Source organism: Myotis nattereri (assembly GCF_964212035.1).
Source record: "Myotis nattereri genome assembly, chromosome: 14".
NCBI lineage: Eukaryota > Metazoa > Chordata > Mammalia > Chiroptera > Vespertilionidae > Myotis > Myotis nattereri.
Window position 1 is genome coordinate 38,088,401 of NC_138089.1, and position 21,865 is coordinate 38,110,265.

Sequence of the window (21,865 nt, forward strand, 5' to 3'; positions counted from 1 at the left end):
GGGACAAAGAAATGAACCACGATTCCTGCTTTGCAGGAACTCAAATCCGAGGGCAGAGGAAGGGCCCCACTTAAGGAGATCAAGGTTGCTGTCTGGGAAAGAGGTGGCAAGCGCCTGAGTTAGAGGGCAGCAGTGGGAGTGGAAAGCAGGAGTAGTTAGCTTTAGGTGACTGACGTTGCAGAACTAGATTCTTTTTTAAATTTCTTTATTGATTAAGGTATTACATATGTGTCCATGCCCTCACCCATCTCAGAAGTAGATTCTTGATCTGGAAACCAGCATTTCTGAGAGAAGGGGTGAAGCTGAGCTGGCAGAGGAAGGACTGGGACTGGACTGACAAAACGTCCTAGCTTCTTTTCTCATGCTTCCAAACAAGCCTCTAAGAACGGTGGCAGCGTGATGCGGTGAACACGCACTGGCCTGGGAGTTAGGACACCTGAGTTCTAATCACGCCGGGCCATGTGCGATGTGTCATCTTGCAGTGCAGGGTGCGACTTGCGAGCCACATGCGGCTCTTTGGCCCCTTGAGTGTGGCTCTTCCACAAAATACCGACTTCTGCGCATGGGCCACGAAGTTTCAATCGCACTGTACGTGCACTCCCGTACTTAAGAGCAAGGAATCCAGACCCAGGATTCCTGGGTTCAAATCCCGACACCGCCGTAACAGCTGTCATCTCGGGCCCATTACTTAACCTCTCCGCGTCTTCCTCACTGTTCTCACCTGTCAACTCGGACTCCGAGTTCCTGCCTCGTGAAATGGTTGTGATGGTCACGTGCTGGAATCGCCCTAAGCACCGAGGGTCGGCCACGAGTATTTGCCTTTATTATTAATCATTAACCCTGTGCCCCGGGCTCCCAGCGTCCGCACTTACCGCCTGCTCATTCCTCATCCCCACGTATCTGATGCCCAGCTGCTGGGCGGCGATGGCGATTTCGGTCACTGGGATGCCCACGATGCCAAACATGTACTTCACATCCTGGGGGTGGGAGCAAGAACGGGGGGGGGGGGGGGTAAATGCACGGACCCTCGCCACACGGTTCACTCCGGACCTCCCTCCCTCCTTCCCAATTACGCCCCCCGCCCCCGCGGCAATACCGGCTCCCAACACAGCTCGGCCCTCGCCGGCTCCCGTAGGAGCCCGTCCCCTCAGGGTGGTCCCTCGTACTTGCGCTTTCAGGGCCCGGGCGAGGACTGCAGCGCCAGACACCTGTTCCTCGCTTGCGTCGCCGAAGTTACTTTCCGACATCTTCCACCTCAAAGTTCAACACAGTCCCCCAGTTGGCGGCAAGCGGACCAGGAGCGGCCTGCACCTCCTCTGACTGACAGGAGGAGGGCAACCCGCAGCATTAAATAGCCGGGCGGAAGAGGCGGGGCCGAAGTTAGCGCTCTGGGGGAAGCGTATTACTCCATGCTCTCTCCGACTGGGACCTTCTGCACGTCCCTCCATTGGCGGGGTCGCTGTTGGAAGGCAGGGCTATCGGGAGGCTGCGGCCTGTGCCGAGCAGGTAAGAGACCGGAACTCGGAGGCCTCCCCACAAGGACCGGGGCTCCCGAGCCATTTCGGGCCCGCGTAGTCCCGGCGAAGGAGGACGGAGGAGGGGGCGTGGCGCGGCGCGCGCTCCTGGCCCCGCCCCCGCCGCAAAGGCTGCTGGGACCAGGGCAGGTTCTAGGGTTAGGCAAAGTGGTTGCTGGGTCTTGTAGTCCTGCTTTCTCATCCCCTGTGTTCTAGGTTTTTGTTTTGTTTTTTAATATATTGATTTTTTTTTTTTACAGAGAGGAAGGGAGAGGGATAGAGAGTTAGAAACAGCGATGAGAGAGAAACATCGATCAGCTGCCTCCTGCACACCCCCTACTGGGGATGTGCCCGCAACCCAGGTACATGCCCTTGACGGGAATCAAACCTGGGACCCTTCAGTCCGCAGGCCGATGCTCTATCCACTGAGCCAAACCGGTTAAGGCTGTTCTAGGTTATTTACCTGCGTTATTAACATATATGCTTTCTTTCATAATTTTGTGGCTGCAATCTGTGAAGCATCGTAACAGACTTTCATTAAATCCGTAAGTAGACGGACGAGCACCCTTTACTCCAGTATTGTAGATGAGGACAGTGTTAAAAAGCAGGAGGTAAAGTAACTTGACCAGAGCCATTGGACCCAGACCATGCTTCAGACTCCCAGTCTTGTGCTCTATTCCCTTGGGCCCCAATCTGGTTACTTTTGACCATTGTTTTCTCAAACCCGCGTTTCTCTCTCCACTCTTGTCTTCTCTCTCCACTCTTGTCGTTCTAAAGTCAGTATATGTGGGTTTTCATAATTCTTAGATTCATTCCCTATTTACAACCAGCCCCTGCATCTGATAACCTTTTAAAACACATTGTGGAATGAAAAAAGATGCTTGCAATGTGCGATTTCTTAGGCTGTGGGCTCAGGGTCATTAGGCCATCTGCTCAGTAACAGTCTTCAGTCACAAAGAGTGGATCTCAAAAATACTTGAGGATGTGGAGTGTTTTAAAGCTGCTCTCTTATTTTGATTTACATCCCAACTTGAGAACACTAGCTCTGTACTCATGCTGGAGAAATGAGATAATAAGTAAATGTATGATTGCCTGCCCTGGCCAGTGTGGCTCAATTGGTTGGAATGTCATCCTGTGCACTGAAGGGTTGAGGGTTCAATTCCCAGTCAGGGCACATACCCAGGCTGTGGTTTTGATCCCTGGTTGGGGTAGATATGGGAGGCAACCGATCAATGTTTCTCTCTCACATCTATGTTTCTCTCTTTCCCCCTTTCCCTTCTTCTCTCTCTAAAATAAAGGAAAAATAAAATAAATGTATGATTGCCTGTTACCAAAATAATACTATTGATTAATTTGGACTATTGGTTAATTCAAGACTGGTTTGGCATTAACAGCACAGACTGTGTAGATGGTAATTAGTTCACGGGATCCTGTGTGTCAAAAGAATTACTGATAGAATCACTCCAACCGTGAGTTGGAATAAATCCCCTGATTTTAGATTAACTGGTTTTGCCAAAGGATTCTGCCCTTTAGCACAGGGAAAGGTCAGTGAGACTGTTGAAATTTGCTTTCACCTTTATACCTTTCAATTCAGGGCAGAGTTCCACTGTTCACTTGGGCCTGATGATTCAGCAGAATGAGGAGAGTACTTACCTGCAGGAGTAGCAGGCACTGGGAGCAACTCCTTTCAATCTAATTATAATGACAACATTTCAGAATTATTTTGTAATTTGTCCAAGGCCATTTGTGCAGACTTTGTAAGGATTAGCTACATTCTTTATTACTTTCACAGATAATTTTCTTTTGTTGGGTATTTTATTGAGCTTTTATTTGTTTTGTTTATTAATTTCTTTATTGATGGAAAAAGGTCAAAAGAGAAATAGGTTTAAATTTTTTTTAAAGGCTAACATAATGCCAACACGCTCTTCAAAGAGCAGAGCCAGTCATCAGAATTTTCATATCGATTATTCTATTTGTGGGTTCTGGAACTGAGATTATGAAAGAGTTATTTGGTGATTTTCTCCCATCTGGGTGAAGGGATATCCAAGCAACCAGGCAATTTCGTAAGAACTGAAAATATCGTGCCTGTGTTAATGGCAGAGTGAGCCTCTATCCTTGAATTCAGCTAAGAAAGCATTTAGAGCCAAGAACTCTAATGCAAGTTTATTTAGAAAGTCACAGAGGTAGAAGAAGTGAACCAGTTGGGCTGCGTGGACTCAGGAAATAAGTTTCAGAGGCAAAAGAAGGGCCTTTGGAGCTTAGGAAAAAGAAAGCAAAGGTACATGCCTGAGGGAAGAAAGGGGTGAGAGTGAAGAGCTTTTGAGAAAGAGAGAGAGAAGAGTGCACCCTCAGTCCCTTGCCTTGAGGGTTTTTATCTGTTTTCTAAAGGCAGGAATTTCAGGGGAGGCCTCAAGGGATGATCTCAATAGAATATTCATCAATTTTCCAGGCGTGTCCTTTCAGGGTCATGGTCTCTGATTGGTCAGTACCAAGGCAGGTTATTAGTCATCACAGCTGGTCCTGATATCAGCAATGGCATCACCTCACCTGGCCTTGCTGTTTCTCTGGGCCTGGAGCTGAAATACAACTGAGGCCCAGTTGTTATCTCTAGTTTGATGAAAACTCTGTCTCTGTGGTCAACAGACCAGAGGCTCTATTCCTAAGGTTATTTGATGCTGACCAGAACCTCATTGTCTTGAGTACTTAATGTGTAAGGGAGTGGTGGTGCACGGGCTTGTATGGAAGTCTATAAGACTATTCTCCAGCTCTTTGTTCTTTCTCTAAGGGTGTCTAAACTACATGACTCGCTACATTCTAGGGGAGGGGAAGTCACTCTGTGGGTAAGGTACTAGACTATAATACTTATTTTCCCAGTTTTGCCCATTGCTAGGCTCCCAGGACTTTTGGCTTTCGTGGCATTCCATACCTGGCCTATTGTTCCTGCTCTGCTCATGCCTATCTAACTGCCTACTCTATCACCTGGAGAAAATATATTCTCTAAAGACTTAAAACAGGGAACTCTACAGGTGGTAACTCCTCAGGCCCCCAAATTATGATGGTATGTCTTATTTTCAGTGAATGAAGGACACCAAAAGTCCTCGTGATTATTTGAAAGCATAATACTAGCTTCAACTGTGAAAAGTGGCCTCACAAACATTTTATTCAATGTGATATGTTTGGCCCAGCTGGTGTGGCTGAGTGGCTGAGCATCGACCTCTGGACTAGGAGGTCACAGTTAGAGTCCCAGTCAGGGCACATGCCCGGGTTTTGGGTTCGATTCCTAATAGGGGGAGTGCAAGAGGCAGCTGATGAATGATTCTCTCTCATCATTGATGTTTCTCTCTCCCTCTTCCTTACTCTCCGAAATCAAGAAAAACAATTTTTTTAAGCTGTGGTACATTTACACAATGGAATACTATGCAGCTGTAAAAAACATGAAGTGTTTGGCTATCAAATGAAATGAACTAGAGGTTTTGTGATACATTATAGAATGGCTGTAATAGGAGAGAAAACTGAAATGAAATATCTTAAATGCACACAAAAAGGAGGAAAAATAAGAAAACAGGAAATTTATGTAGAACACTATTTTTAAAACCAACATTAAAAATGACACATTAGGAAATATGTTGTATGAAATATAAACATAAATATAATATAATAAATAATATAATAAAATCTATAATAAAAGCGTAATATGCTAATTAGACCAGGCATCCTTCTGGACAACCTAGCAGAGGAAGCCAGGGCTGTGAGGGAAGCCCAGGTCCCAGGTGCCAGAGGAAAGAATCTGCAGATCTCTCTGTAGCTCCTGCTGGGTGGCCTCAGGCAGGGCTGACTTTGCACCTCCTTGGAGATCCAAGAGCCAGTGTACCCAGTGGTCAAAGTGAGACCACACCAGATTACAACTCTTCAGATCCATAAGAGACACACTCAGGGGGCAGAATCAGTGAGCACCAAAGCCCCAGTGAAGCCAGTCCTGCCCTATAAGGGTGTTTCCAGCACAGCAGTTCTCCCATTGTAGACACAACTGGTCCTCACAGCCAGTTGGTCTGGAGGTCAATTCCGCCCAGTGATACCAACAGCAATCAAGGCTTAAATACAACAAGACTGTGCACACAGCCCACAAAGGGGTGCACCAAGAGCGTCCACCTCAGGTGACTGGGGAGGCTGAGCCACTGGGCCCTATAGGACACCTAGCACAGAAAGCCACTCTATCAACACAGGGAAGCAGCCAAAATGCAGAGATAAAGAAACATGTCATAAATGAAAGAAATGGAGGAAAGCAAACTACTGGATATAGAGTTCAAACCACGGTTATAAGGTTACTCAAGAATCTTCTAGAAACCTCCAAGAAATTTAGTGAGACCCTCAAGGATATGAAAAAGGACCAATTAGAAATTAAGCATACACTGACTGAAATAAAGAATAATATACAGAGATCCAACAGCAGACTAGAGGATCCCAAGAATCAAGTCAAAGATTTGAAATGCGAAGAAGCAAAAAGCACCCAACCAGAAAAGAAACAGAAAAAGAAAATCCAAAAATATGAAGATAGTGTAAGGAGCCTCTGGACAACTTCAAGTGTACCAACATCCGAATTATGGGGGTGCCAGAAGAAGAGAGAGAGCAAGATATTGAAAACCTATTTGAAGAAATAATGACAGAAAACTTCCCCTACCTGGTGAAAGAACTAGACTTACAAGTCCAGGAAGCACAGAGAACCCCAAACAAAAGGAATCCAAAGAGGACCACACCAAGACACATCATAATTAAAATGCCAAAGGCTAAAGACAAAGAGAGAATATTAAAAGCAGCAAGAGAAAAACAGTTACCTATAAGGGAGTACCCATACGACTGTCTGCTGATTTCTCAACAGAAGCTATGCAGGCCAGAAATATTCAAAGTGATGAAGAGCAAGAACCTACAACCAAGATTACCCAGCAAAGCTATCATTCAGAATTGAAGGTCAGATAAAGAGCTTCACAGATAAGAACAAGCTAAAGGAGTTCATCACCACAAAACCAATATTATATGAAATGCTGAAGGGTATTCTTTGAGACGAGGAAGAAGAAGAGAAAGGTAAAGATAAAAATTATGAACAACAAAGTGACAACAAATACATATCTATCAACAAGTGAATCTAAAAATCAAGTGAATAAAAAATCTGATGAACAGCATAAACTGGTGAATATAATAGAATCAGGGGCATAGAAAGGGAGTGGACTGACAATTCTCGGGGGAAGGGGTGTGGGGGGTGCGGGAAGAGACTGGACAAAAATCGAACACCTATGGACAAGGACAATTGAGGTGGGTAAGGTGATGGGGTGGGGTGGGAACCGGGTGGAGGGGAGCTATGGGGAGAAAAAAGAGGAACAACTGTAATAATCTGAACAATAAAGACTTACTTTAAAAAAAAAGAAAGAAAACATAATGCTTTTTAATATATATGCACCCAAGTAGGGAGCACTGAAATATATAAAACAACTACTCACAGAACTAAACGGAGAAACAGATCAAAACACAATCATAGTTGGAGACCTTAATACTCCATTGATAGCTTTAGACATACCAACAAAACAGAAAATCAATAAAGCACTATCAGCCTTAAATGAAACTCTAGATCAAATGGACATAATTGACATTTACAGAACCTTTCATCCCAGAATATAAGATTATACAGTCTTCTCCAGTGCACGTAGTTGGGTCACAAAACTAGCATCAACAAATTCAAGAAGATTGAAATTATACCAAGCATATTCTCTGTCCACAAAGCCTTGAAACTAGAAATCAACTGTAAAAAGGAAGTAATTAAACCCACAAATACGTGGAGATTAAATAACATACTACTAAAAATGACTGGGTCAAAGAAGAAACAAAAGATGAGATAAAAAAATATATATATATGGAGACAGCCTCATCTGAGGCTGTCCTTTCCTGGGCTCAACTGCTTGATGGAAGAATAATTTTCTTGCAGCTGTAGAACTCCTCGTGGCTTGATTCTTTAAGGACAGTAGGAAGGAAAGGTCCTAATAGACTATCTACCAGCTACTCCTGTTTTATTTTTTTAAAATCAGGAACTTTATTTAAATAGATGTTACTGGTGTAACAAGTGGTTCTATAGAGACATTCTTGTCAAGGCAGAGATAAGCTCTGCGTCCTTTAACTGACCTGGATCAAATTTGGGAGTGAGGTGGGGGATTCCTCCTCCCTAGTATAAATACTTTGCTGCTCATTTTCACTAGAGATGGTGGAAACACTGAAATCTGCCCACATTGTATCAACCCTAGTGGAGAGGCATGGGGGAAATAACGGTGATGGTTTAGATGCAGGGTTTTCTTTGATGTGAGGGAAAGATAGGAGTCAGAATGTAGGTTCCGCATGCCTTTATCCTCCAGCCCAGTGGTCCTCCAAGTGTGACCCGAGGCCAGGAGCATCAGCATCAGCCTCACCTGGGAATGTGTTAGAAAATGCATCTTCCCAGGCCCTACCCCAGACCTGCTGAATCATAATGTCTGGGCATGAGGATCCAGGGACCTGATGTTCACGCCCTCCAGGGGACCCAGTGTCAAGCTTACATTTGAGAAGCCCTGCTCTGGTTTGACCACCTGGAATTTCCCCTAGGAGTGCCACTTTGAATTTCTGTAATTCTGGCAGCTGCGTTGAAGACTCCATGGTGGTCTTTGAAGGTTAGACTGATAAATGACCCCCGTTCTTCAACATGTGCTAGGAGGGTTGCACCAGGAGCCTGTCTCGTCTGTTCTCACCACTAATCCGTCCTGGAGCATTCTCTCACCATAAAGATAGGATTTTACCATCTGCTTTCACTGCTTTATGTGGCAGGAAGATAAAACGAGATGTCAAAATGGCTTAAAGACAATAACATGTAACATACAAAATGCAATGTGGCATCAATATAGAATTTTGTCCCTCTAGCTCCCTTAACTTAGCCAGGTTTCCCCATGCACATGCTGTCTGTAACAGTGTTGGGGGTTGCATCTCCTTGTACTCTAGCCACATCCTTGGGGTGCATGACTATAAGATAAGAAATCACAACAAATTTATGCAATAGGTCCTGGGAATGTGGCAAATAGAAAACAGCTTTTATGAGATGTGAATCTTTGAAAGTCAAATGTTTTCTGTTTGTTTTGTTTGTTTGTTTTCACTATAAAAGAGATAGCTGACATATTAGAAAGGAGGGGAAAAGCCTTTTTGTTTAAGAATCCCTCTGCTATTGTGGTTCTTGGATTAATGACACTCAGTTTGTCCACGGGGTGGCAGCAGCAAACCTATAGAATCCGTCTCAGCTGGCGTGTTTTTTTTTTTTTTCTATCTGCACAAAATGAAAAAGAGCCTTCTTACATTCAACACCTGGGCATTTCAGGGAAAGGTTTTGTTTGACTTAAGTTATGAAGATAATTTCCCATTTGAGAAAAGAAGGATGACATGTTTAAGTTCAAGAGTCATGATCCCTTGATTGCTCATTTAGTGCTCTAAGACACAGCAGAAACAGGCCTGAAGACAAAAGCCCGGTCCAAGGTGATACTTCTGCATATCACTCTTTTTTCTCCAAGATAAATAAATAGCTGGAATCTTTAAAAAGGTGAAATCACAAGTTACCAGTTCAACTGAGAGGCTTGGTAACTTGTTCACTGTTTCTTGTGAGTTCAGCCTTAGAACTTGAACCTCATCATCAGTTGCCACTCACACTTGACATATCCCACTAAGACATCAAGAGTCTTGGTGGCGCCCTAACCGGTTTGGTTCAGTGGATAGAGCGTCGGCCTGCGGACTGAAAGGTCCCAGGTTCGCCCTAACCGGTTTGGCTCAGTGGATAGAGCGTCAGCCTGTGGACTCAAGGCTACCAGGTTCGATTCCGGTCAAGGGCATGTACCTTGGTTGCGGGCACATCCCCAGTAGGGAGTGTGCAGGAGGCAGCTGATCGATGTTTCTCTCTCATCGATGTTGCTAACTCTCTATCCCTCTCCCTTCCTCTCTGTATAAGGTCAATAAAATATATTTTTAAAAATGCAGGCTTGATGTGGGACTTGCATACCAACAGTGGCAAGGAGAGTCTCTGCTGCTTAAAAAAATAAAAAAAAGAATCTTGGTGGTGGGTGGGTTTGCACAAAGCTCTTAAAGCAAGAACCATTGTGGGACTTCTTGTTCTAGAGGACAGTCATGGATTGTTGGGGTCCTGCCCCAGCAGGTTCAGGGGTTCCCAAAGGTGTGGATGGAGTCGGTGAAGAAGGAATGACATGGAGACAGCGTTCAGTTGATCAGCATAGCCAGGTTCTCTCTTTAGGTTCTCCAGCCAGGTTCTGTCTTTATTCTCCTGTTACATCTGTATTTATACCAGTTGATTTTAATCCTATCCATTCTATTCCAAAGGTTGGGGCATTTGTTATCTCCATTCCAAGGTCACTACTCTATTGTTCTGTTAAACTACAAGGAAGTAACTGAAGATTATCCTGAGTAAAGATTATGTACCTTAAGCGTGATTGTTCGTAGTTAAAGTGATTAACTACCCGCCTGGCACTTAGTTAAGGAGTTTTACTGATTTATTCCCTTCCTTAGTCCTGTTAATCCCTAACTCCAGGGAAAAATCCCCACCTGGGGAAACAACCTTTCTCGGAGAGGTGACCTTGGGGATAAGTAGGGGAGCAAACATATTAAGAACAGTAAGCCATATACGCCAGGTCCCTTGAAACATATGCTGTGCAGATGTTTCTTCCCTGCAGCGACTGTCAAGCAGCAAGGATGGACCGGCTTCCGGCAATGGATGAGTTCATGTCTGACACTGCCAGCAGGGAGAAGAAGAAAACAAGAGGCTTTCTAGGAAATGAAAGATCTCTTTAGGGATTTCTTTCAATTTATTATGTAAATTTGAAGGGGATGGATATTATTTCTCCTCCTTATGTAAAAGGACTTGAACATGGAAATCACAAAATTCATGAGAATAGGTGTAGAACAGTGTTTTTCTTGGCTTCCTGTCTGACAGACATGGAAACATACACCCAGCTGATTACTAATGACTTACTCAGGCCTTGTCCCAGAGGATGTGACATTTCCTCTGCCGACTTTTCCTGCCTCCTTTCCCAAGGAGGGATCGTTACTCTCCCCGACAAGTAGAGTGACAAGTTCTTTTGTTAACAGGATCAATAGGTCTATATATAATCTTTAAATATATATCCCTGCCTCTGAAATTATCTTATTAAGAATACCTTAATAATCATTTTCTCATTTTATTGCAAAAGGCACTATTGTACTAGAGTGGCTAGGAAGGAAACAGCTAATTATCAGGATGAGTCACTTAAGGTGGAAAGAAGCTCCTTGGGTGTAAAAATATCTGGTAATTGACATGTTACCAAATTTCTGAAAAATAGATTTCCATGTGATTTAGGCTTTGCTTTTTGTTTTTTTTTTTTCCTTCTAGATCACAGAAACCTTCCTGGTTAGGATTAGTATTGGGGGAATACTTTCCATTCTGAAATGAGAAACAGGCCTCTGTAGGGCAGTTGAAAGATCAGGATGCTGCTAAAGATGGCACTCCAGAAGGGATTTTCTGTCTGCCCCATCTTTCCTCTTGGCACGGGGGGAGGCCTGCGAAATTCTGAGCAGAGGAGCGTCTGACTGACTCAGGCTTTAACTGGCTCTCGCCTGTCCTGCTGCTGAGATGAGAACAAAGAGGGCAATGGCAGCTGCAGGGAGGTGTGTGGCGGCCAGGGAGGGGCCCCTGTTATTCCCCCTCTGACTTCATTTTCTCCTGCCTTCCCCTGGCCCCTGGGCTCCAGCCGACTGTTCTCCTTGCAGTTTCTTGAACCTCCCCAGAAAGATTACACAGGGGTTGACTGAGCCATTTGCGCCAAGTGGGACACTCTTCCCCAGGCATCCAAATGGCCTCCCCTCTCACCTTCTTCAGACATCACCTTCTCATTGAGGCCTTCCCTGACCGCACTGATTAAAACCGTTCCTCACTCAAGCCAGGTCCTTCCTCCCCCGTCACTGTCTCTCTTTGCCTTCTGCATTGGTCCTCTGGCCCACTAGATACTCACTTGATTGTGGTTGTTCGTCCTTCCGTACATCCAGAGCAGGCGCTTCACGAGGAAAGGCTGGGCCTATTCACTGCTGTATCCCTGACACCTGCATCTGTATCTGGCACACAGTCGGGTGCCCCATGGATGTCGGACATGAGCCCTCCTGGCTCTGCTGTTTCCTAGCAGTGGGACTCAGGGCATCTCACAGGCCGATGCCCCCATCCCAGAGCATGTCAAGCAGGGCATGGAAGCACCGGTCACCTCAAAGGTACCTTCATGCTGGGCCCTTCCTGAAGTTCAGTCTCACCTGTCAAGTGCCCTCCAATGCAAGGGGAGTGCAGCTACCTGTATAGACAAGCACATACTTCTAGCGACCATCTTGTTTATGGTCCGGGTCCTGGCCAGCCCTAAAGGTGGATCGGTTGCTGGCTCTCCAAGAACCTCATGACTTTCCAGAGCCCCCTTGTTCCCAGGAAGCCCCCACATCCCCAGCCCACTGTGCAGGCGTCATGAGCCAGCATCTGGCAACCACTAGAAACTGTCCATTCCAGTCCCACCTGCTGTGCCCTTCAGAGGAGTCCCTGCCTCGACCTTGTTTGGTTTTTCCTGAGACAGTCCTGTACGGTCAAATAAAGAGGGAAAACCAGCATTTGCAAATTTGGTTAAAATGGCAGCAATTGGCTATTTCCCCACTCTTCAGAAAGGCAAACCGTTATTCCTATTTTTATTGTAATTACTCATTCTCGCCTACCTCATTAAGCTTGCTTCTTTCAAGCATGAGTACCTGGTTGAATCTGCATAACCCCTTATTATCACCCACCTCTGTTCACGCACAAATAAGTGCCACTTACTGCTCTCCTGCCTGGCTCCTTTTGCAAATAAGCTAGATTTTATTTTCTCAAGCTAGAGAGTAATGTGATATCTTGCTGTTTCCACAGTTTCCTTGTTTTGCTGGCTTGCAAGTCTGTGAGACTTCAACAAATGTTCCGTGTTCCCAGACCTGCGGTCACAGCTCTTAGTTGAGAACGGGGGCTGCTGTGAGCGCCACTCTTGGCCCCAGGGCCTCCTGACCTGCCTCCACCAGGCACTGGCTCGAACGCCTTCTCACACACACACGCATGCCAGCCTCAGTTTCCCCACTTCTTAGTGAGGCCATAGCCTTATACCTTAGAAATATTGTGACTATGACTTTGAAAATGCAAGTTTTCCCCCCAAACCACTCCCCGTTATCATCATTATGAAAGCAGAGATGGAATGGAAAATAGATTGTGAGACTTTAAAAATTATTCGTTGCTGGTCTTCAGAGGCAAAATTTAGATAAGAAAGCTTTTCAATTATACTTTTGTTTCTACTCAAAATCCCGTGACTGCTCACTCAAAGGCCCCTTGTTCTCATCTTAAAACATTGTGGACAGTGTCCCAGATGAATGGCAACAAGTCCTGGGGTTTGGTATTTGGATGGTACATTTATGCCCTGGGGAAAGAAGCAGCAGTGTGAGAGGGGGCAGGGTTGGGGGCAGAATGCCTTATTTGGAGAAGTATTTGATTTTCTGAGGATAACTGAGCATCCCTAGTCCTTGTTCTGTTGCTGAAAATAATTATGGTTACTTTTGATTCTGGAACGTTTAAGAAGAAGAAAAAAAAGAAATTTGCAGCCTGGAGAATTTGGTTTGGAAATGCAAACACAGGCATTATGAGTCAAACTTGGGCAGGGCATCATTTTATTTTGAAAGAGCAGCAATATGATTCCTCGATTTGTCTTTGTTTTCTTGGTGTTTAATCCGGATTCCTGGGCAGTTGGTCAGCCCCAGCACATCTCCACAGAGCATGTGGCTGGGCCTTGGCACACCACTGGGTGAATCGTGCCCCGGGGGAGGGGCTCCAGCTGAGGCCAGGCTGATTTTCAAGGCAGAATTGGACTCTACACACTAAAACACTTAATAACACATAATGGACAGTGTGTTGATTGGGGGGAGGGAGAGGGAATTGGGGGAAGGGAGGGAGGGTAAATGGTGATGGACGGAGACCTTACTTAGGGTGGTGAACATACAATACAGTGTACAGATGATGTGTTGTGGAATTGTGCACCTGAAACCTGTATAATTTTGTTAACCAGTGTCACCCCAATAAAATCAATATAAAGGGGGGGGATAAAATTTCCTTTTTGGGGGGGGAAAAAGGTACACAGAAGTGTTATTGTAAGTGAGATAATTCATAATTTACTTTTAATCTCTTATGGTAGGAACTACAAAGCTGAGTTCACTTTCTAGAAAATTCTAGTTTATTTTCTAGAAAATTGCATTTTTGTCACTACAAAAGGTTTTTCTTTCCAAATGAGTATGCTTTCCAGCAAGAGTTTTAGAGTCATAGACAGAGCCTGAGAAGTGATGATGGGCAATGGCAATTGTCAGGTTCAAGGAGGAAAAAGTCATGGTGTGGTTGGGAGACTTGTTATCTATATATATAAAAGCCTAAGTGAACGTTATGACCGGTTGACCAGTCGCTATGATGTGCACTGACCACCAGCGGACAGACGCTCTGTGCATGTGCTTCCCCCTGGTGGTCAGTGTGCTCCCACAGCCAACCTCCCGTGGCCCTCCCCCATCCCCAAGCCGGCTGGCTAGCCTCCCATGGCCCCTCCCCCCAGCCAGCTGGCCCCCGCATTGGCCCTGATTGGGGGGCCAGCTGGCCAACCTCCCGCAATCCCACCGGCAGGCCAACCTCTCGTGGTCCCTTCCCCCTGCCGGCTGGTCCCCCCGATAGGCCTTGATCACCGGCCAGGCCGAAGGACCCGACCTGTGCCTCTAGTCTATTCATAACAGAGTCCATCCTGGCATTCATGTGGAATTCAGCAGTTTCTCTGCACCAGGTAAAGAATGTGATGCTGAGTAAAGGGAGCCTTACCTTTCCTATTCATTACTAACCAAAGGAATGCAGGGAGAATTTTAATCCACCCCGTTTTTACGACTAGGAAAGCCAAGCTGTGTTATCAGAATCACGACAGTCATAGCTGGTACGGGTGATTGACCTGTAGTATGCTTGTGTGCATAAAGGGCAGGCTGTGGGATGTGGAATATGTCACGGAATCATGTGAAACAATCGGAATAATTATTGTTGCACAAAACGTAAACGTGCAGCCAGAGGAGAGATTAGTGACGCAGACACTGGGTCTGTTTTGGAAATGTTCTAAAACCAGACCATTAACACAGCGAGCCATTTTAAACACAGCTACGTGTTTGGAGAGAAACACATACCCTTTTATTAGGAACATGAAACAAACTCTTTGAGCGGCAGCGCCACGGCGGGTGAGGTTAATTGCTGGGAATTAATAAATCACAGTTGCAAAAGCGAAGTTCCTGGCAGGATTCTTTATTCAGCTGTTTTCCCCGGGCCTCATTACATTCCAGATTTACGGTCTCCATCATGTCTGGAGCCTGCAGTCCCCTCGCTCTGCTCCTCTGCGGCTGTTACGCGGTGGCCCTGGGAGCCCACACCGGGGAGCGCGATGTGGCGGAGGATGGCGACACTGAACAGTACGTGGCCGCGGTGTACGAGCACCATTTGATCTCGAGTCCAAACCCTCTAGCTCTCACCAGCCGCAAGCAGGCCTTGGAGCTGATGAACCAGAACCTGGACATCTATGAGCAGCAAGTGATGACTGCAGCCCAAAAGGCAAGGCGTGCTCCCGGGGCAGAGCCTCAGCTTGTCTCCCAGAACCAGGGGAGTTGCCCTTCAGCCCTGGGTCAGGGGTTCCTGCAGCCCCTCTGCAAAGGCGGCTGAAGCAGAAAGTAGGCGAGTGTGGCTGCTCAGAGAGTGGTCCACGGACCGGCGGCGGCAGCAGCCCTTCCGAGCCTGTGGGACATGCAGAATGTGGGCCCCGTCCCAGACCCGCTGAATCAGACCTACGTGTTAGCAAGATCCCTGGGCGATGCTTTTCACTGCAAGTCTCAGAGTCGGGGCTGGGTCCCTGGCCTGGAATGTGGCTGAGTGGAGGAACTGCCCGGCCGGTTTTAAACAAGTGTGGGGGCCTGGGTCCCACGCCTGCAGAGTTGGATGGGCCGTGGGCTGGCGGGCTGGGCCTTGGGATTTTTAAGGCTTCCCAGGGGATTCTGATGTGCAGGAAATCTGAAAACCACCAGGCACAGTGGCGTGTCCTGCCTTCTGGGGCATTCTGAGTTGCCCTGACATAGAAGGCATCCACAGAACCGCTGTTTGCTGCCTTCAGATGGTTTGGGGTTTATTTCTGGTCTCAGGGCCAGACCGTGAACAGTCCTGAGAACTCAGTGCAGACAGAACTGCAGCACAAAGGGAGCTCGGTGCCAGCCTTTGTGGAGTCTTCCTGCTTGGCCCGCACCGCCAGCGCCTGCCAGGAAGGGTGGGGCAGAGGGAAATGTCGGTGCCAGATGTTACTATAAGAAAATGCCCGATGGGAAACCCATAACCGAAGGGAAGTTTGGGGTTTAACCCTGTTGGTGGGGTGGGAAGCCCAGCTGCTGGAGGAAGCCCTGTTCCACCTCCACGTGAGAAGAACGTCCCTGTGTCTGTGAGTTTAGGGGACAGGCCAGTCCTGCCAACAGGTCCTGCCCCAGACGATCCCTGTCTCGGGTCAGGGTGGACAGGACTGCCTGGACAGCACTCTGTGACTACGTTGAAAAACTCTAGCCTACAAGGCACGCGAGCACACAAGCTCACACACACACACACACACACACACACACACACCCCTAATGTTGGAAGGGAGCTTAGAGACCTGGTGCAACTTCTTCTGATGGGTGACACTCCTCTCTATTGTTCCCAACCTGACATCCTGTTTCTCCTGAAACATCCTCCATGGCCCAGAGCTCCCGTCCCACAGGTCGGGATGAAAAGGAGTCCAGCTTAGAGATATTAGGCTGGTCAGTCTCCTGGGATGGCAACCGTAATTCCTCAGGAGTTCTTGATCTCATTGAGTTATCAGAAAGTTGCTCAAGTCACTTGTCAGGAATGTTACCTACGTCCTAAACGGTCCTACAAAGGATTGGTAATACATCAGACCCAACATTCTGCCCCAGCTCAGGTTTGGTTCCACTTCTCATTCCTGGCAGATGTGTACTCAGGACATCCAACTCAATTTTAATATTAATCTAATATCTATACATAACTTCAATGTCATTTTCCATTAAAAAACCATCCAATACTCTCAAAGTTTTGTTTTTACTAAAGGAAGTCAAGTATAATTTTCAAAAAGTTAAAACTATGATTCATATAAATACAGAATGAACATGTGTCAAAGCTTTTCTTGAACTCATTAAGTTAGTAAGGAACCAGTAAGATGATAAAGCTGGTTTAACCGAGAATAGTGTGTGTCAGTCAGATGAATGTGGAAATGAATTTGTCAATAGATACAAAACTGGCCAATGTCCTGCGGTGCAGTCAAATTGTGGTCTTTAGCATAATGTTTTATTAAATAGCAAAGTCAAACAGTGGTACATTCACTAGAGAAATAGTCTTTGAGTGAGGTGAATTAGTGCCCTAGTGTATCTTGGAAAGGCTTATATTCTTCCTCTTGCTTTATTTCCAAGTTTGCGAAAATGTTCCCTTACATTTATCTCATACTCTGCTGCAGTAGTGTCCATTGGTGTAATTTTCTGGAAAGCTACTTGGCAATGTATGTTAAGAACATACAACTTCTCCTACCCTTGACATAGTAATTTCACTTATAATCAAAGATCCAATAAAAGAAATAATCAGAGATCCAATCAAAGATTTGTGTACAACACTCATTATTCATGAAGTGTTTTGAACACCCTGTATGCAGATGGTCATCACTATTTTCTTTTTATCACCAAAATTGGTAACAATTCAACCTTTCAATAATAGAGAATAGACCGTGGTGTCCTCTTAAATTAAATGTGGCCATTACAAATGATATTTTTAAGGTCTCTTTGTAGTCTTGATGTTTTATGTAGTGAGAAAGTCAAGATGGAAAACTCTTATCTCAATTAGACACACACACAGAGAATGAAAATAGCCAACATATTAACAATAAGTATCTTTATGTCACAGGATTGTGAGTTCTTACTTTATATTTTCTGTCTTCCAAGTTTTCTTCTAGCGTTAAACTTTTGAAGATTTTATAACCAGAAAAAAAATGTATAAAGAAAGTTTTCAGTGCATTCCAGAAATAAGTGACTCATGTGGCCCATTATTTTTGATTATTCATGCCTCCTCTGCCTTCCTCCCCCCTTTCACTTTGGGGCAATATCCCGGGCTTGACATTTGAAGCCACGGAAGCGGAGGATAGCAGAAGCATGAGGCCCTGGTACTGAGAGCTGAGGGCTGTCCAGCTGGTTTGGGTTTCGTAGGTTGCTGCAGGCATCACGGGGAGCCCAGGTGTCTCCAGCTGTGGGAAAAGGCTTGTAGTGTGGTCAGGATTCCACAGGGAGCCTCCTGATGCCCAGTTGGAGAGTTGCAAGTCAGACCAAGTCCTTGTTTCTATGCTGAAATAAACACGCTTGACTCTTACCCACCAGCCCAGTGGGTCGCAGCCTTGGCTGCACGTTAGAGTCACCTGGGAACATTTGAACAAACACTGTTGCCAGGACCCCATCCATAATCAATCGAAGCAGACTTTAGTGTGGACCCCAGCATCACCCCCACACAGGAGTCTTTTTCAGAAGCTCTCCATCTGATTTCAGTGCACAACAAAGGTCAAAAACTCCTGGACTGTAGCTACCACATCTGTTAATGAGCCCAATAATTATGGCCTTCTGTAGTTGGCCCCATCTCCTACTGCATCGCCAAGAACTCCAAACCCCTAACTGTTTGCTTGTCAAACCCCTGCTCCCTTCAACCCTCCTTTCCTGGACATGCCCCCAGGTACATGGTTGTTCCCAGAGGACTTTGTCTTTGTTCCCTCAGAATTCGGCTAAGTGAGACAGCTCCCCCAAGACTAAGATCCCTGATGAGAGTTCGGCCACCGCTTTGTAACCTCTGGGTCCTGCCTGGGATACAGCAATTGCTTGATGGCTGTCAGATGAATGAACGAACGAACGAATGAATGAAGTGGTATTTCCCATGATCTGATAACATACTGTATACTTGGATGTTTTTGACTTACAGGGTGTGCAGATTATAGTGTTTCCAGAAGATGGCATTCATGGATTCAACTTTACAAGAGCATCCATTTACCCATTTTTGGACTTCATGCCGTCTCCCCCATTGGTCAGGTGGAACCCATGCCTGGAGCCCCACCGATTCAATGACACGGAGGTGTGTGAGTGTCCCAGCCGTCCTCTCAGTCGGCCAAAAGCATCCAGAAATGAACCGAGCCAGGGGCCAAGAGCCAAGACATGTGAAATGAGACTGAAAGGAGACCCTAGGATCCTAAAAAATGAAACCCAAACTCCCCAAACTTCATGTGCCACACATTCATCCTGTTAAAGAATGTCAGATACCACGAGTCATTTACTCATCTATGGATCGTTCTGTTTATCAGTTATGCAAGAAATACACGAATATATGCTTTAGAGTAAAGAAAGAAATGAAAGCCAGCCTTCACTACACCACACCCTCATCCTACTTTCCTTCCACGAGAAACTGCCATCAACAATTTGATGTGCATCCAACTATATCTGTTCTTTTCTATGCATTTTATAATTGATTTCCTTTTTTAACCTGTTATATGCTTATTCTTTTTTAACTCTTGCTATTATAAACAGTGTCTCAATGAATATCCTTGTACACATATTTTTGTAAACAGTTCTAAGTTTTTCTGAAAGGTGAGAGTCCTAGAAATGGAATTTCTCAGCAGAAAGATAGGCACAGTTTTAATTGTTTTAAAGATTTTTATTTCACTTTACATCCCCAGTAATAGTGGATGAGTGCCTGTTTTCCCACCTTTTGGTCCATGTAAGACAGAATAATCTTTTGAATTTCTGCCAATCTTATGAAGGTAAAAAAAACAACAACACACCTCATTATTTTAATTTGCATTTCCTTAGTACTAATAAGGTTGAACATCTTCTCAGACGTGTGTTGGCTATTTGTATTTGTTCTTCTCTGAGGTCTTCTTATCCTTTGTACAATTTTAGTAGTGGTTGCTTTTTATTGATTTATGATAGCTCTTTATATATTATGGACACAATACAGGTACTTTTCTATTTTAAAATTATATGGCCAAAGGCAGAATGTTAAAAATCCATTCACTTATACATTCGTTTATACCTTATTTCCCCCTCCAGGTCCTCCAGCGCCTGAGCTGTATGGCCATCCAGGGAGGGATGTTCCTGGTGGCCAACCTCGGGACGAAGCAGCCTTGTCATAGCAGTGACCCAGGGTGCCCACGGGATGGAAGATACCAGTTTAACACGAACGTCGTGTTCAGCAGTAACGGAACCCTCTTAGACCGCTACCGCAAGTACAACCTCTACTTTGAGGCAGCTTTTGATACCCCTCCCCAAGTGGACCACATTATCTTTGATACCCCCTTTGCTGGCAAGTTTGGCATCTTTACCTGCTTTGATATATTGTTCTTCCGCCCGGCCATCGAACTCCTCCGAGACCCCGAGGTGAAGCACGTCGTGTTTCCGGCCGCCTGGATGAACCAGCTCCCGCTCTTGGCAGCCATTCAGATTCAGAGTGCTTTCGCCAGAGCCTTCGGTGTCAACTTGCTGGCTGCTAACATCCACCAGCCGTCTCTGGGGATGACTGGAAGTGGCATACACACGCCTCTGAAGTCCGTCTGGCACCATGACATGGAAAACTTCACAGGTCACCTTATCATTGCCCAGGTAGCCAAAAATCCACAGGGTCTCGGTACAGAGAATGCCACAGAGGAAATGGACCCATCCCATAGCAGATTTTTAAAACTCTTGGCGGGCGATCCGTACTGTGAGAAGGATTCTCAGGAAGTCCATTGTGATGGAGCCCCTAGATGGAACATGAATGCCCCTCCCCTGTTTCACGCTGAGATGATGTATGACAATTTCACCCTGGTCCCGGTGTGGGACAAGGAGGGCTACCTGCGAGTCTGTGCGAATGGCCTCTGCTGCCATTTACTTTACCAGAGGCCCACTGTGTCCGAAGAGCTGTACGCCCTCGGGGTCTTCGATGGCCTCCACACCGTGCACGGCACTTACTATGTTCAAGTGTGCGCCCTGGTCAAGTGTGGGGGTCTCGGCTTTGAGACCTGTGGGCAGGAGCTCACAGAGGCCACGGGGTTGTTTGAGTTCCACCTGTGGGGTAACTTCAGTACTTCCTATATCTTTCCTCTGTTTCTGACCTCAGGGATGACCCTGGAAGCCCCTGACCAGCTGGGCTGGGAGAATGACCACTACTTTATGAGGAAGAGTGGACTGTCCTCGGGCCTGGTGACGGCAGCCCTCTATGGGCGGCTGTATGAGAGGGACTAAGCAAAGTGAGGGCTGGGCTCTGGCTTCCGTGTAGACAGCCCTGAACTTGCACAGGCCACGGCTCACAGCCTTGGGACCACCTCTACCCATCCAGGGAGCTGGGGGAAGAGACAGGGGAAGCAGATTCCCCCAGCGTCCCTTCCTCTTCCATGAAAATTATTGAGCCTTTTTTTTTTTTTTGTATTTTCTACCCACATTTATCTTTTCCAAGCCACATCTTCCTCCAGCAAATCTCTCCTTACACAATTGGTGTTGAGAGTTAAACAAAATAAATGTCGGTTTATATGGTACACTTCTACAAGGCAGTGGGGAGTGTGTGTGTGTTTCCCTGTTCTTATTGTTCAGTGACATCCAAGGCATACAAGCATTTCACAGGCCTCAAACATTTTCTAAGGGAAGAAACAAACTCTCAAAGAAAGCAAAAGCTGTGTCAGAAAAGGCTGCCCTGGGCCCTCTATCCATTCCATTCCGGGCGGCCAAAATTCTATCCAGATGAAATGCTAACACCAGAGCCACCACAAGGGTGGATTTTGAAGCAGCCTTTAAAAACAGAAGGGAAGTTTTTCTCACATCTGCCTTTCTGACCGTAAAGGGAAGGTGTCCGGCGGGACTCACAGTAACTGGAAGAAAGAGGGCAGTGCCCCAGAGAGAGGGGGGCTGGAAAAAGTGCCGAAGAAAGGGCAGCAGTAGGAAGGTGTGAGTAATCAGATTCTTTCTGCACAACGTGTCTCACCCAGGGATTCCGGGGGCCTTCATAAATCACGCTAGCTTTGGGCAAGAGCCCTGCCGTTGCCCAACATGCAGGATGGAATAAGGCTGGTAGAATTCAATCCTCCCCCACCCCCAACCCCCCACCGCCTTCCATTAGCAGAGAGACACTGTACCTCTTGCAGAGAAGTTGCCAGAACTGCCAGAACTCCCACTTT

At 46.1% G+C, this 21,865-nt stretch overlaps 2 protein-coding genes across 6 annotated transcripts in view; one reads left to right on the forward strand and one right to left on the reverse strand.

Annotated features, from left to right (window-relative positions):
- HACL1 (2-hydroxyacyl-CoA lyase 1) overlaps positions 1-1,630 on the reverse strand; it is a 37,498-nt gene extending 35,868 nt beyond the window's left edge. For 4 of the 5 annotated variants that reach the window (XM_081105924.1, XM_081105926.1, XM_081105925.1 and 1 more), the window contains exons 1-2: positions 1,167-1,630; positions 873-977 (exon numbers count right to left, since the gene is read on the reverse strand). In XM_081105924.1, coding sequence (XP_080962050.1) covers positions 873-977; positions 1,167-1,247 — 186 coding nt within the window. In that variant the 5' untranslated portion in view covers positions 1,248-1,630. The remainder of the gene's footprint in view (positions 1-872; positions 978-1,166) is intronic. The other variant, XM_081105927.1, reaches the window with a different exon arrangement.
- BTD (biotinidase) lies at positions 1,177-21,344 on the forward strand. Its single transcript, XM_081105928.1, has 4 exons — positions 1,177-1,506; positions 14,955-15,219; positions 18,649-18,798; positions 19,770-21,344. Exons 2-4 carry the CDS (start codon positions 14,971-14,973, stop codon positions 20,937-20,939), a joined length of 1,569 nt encoding a protein of 522 aa, XP_080962054.1. The 5' UTR covers positions 1,177-1,506; positions 14,955-14,970; the 3' UTR covers positions 20,940-21,344.
- The last annotated feature ends 521 nt before the right edge of the window (positions 21,345-21,865 follow it).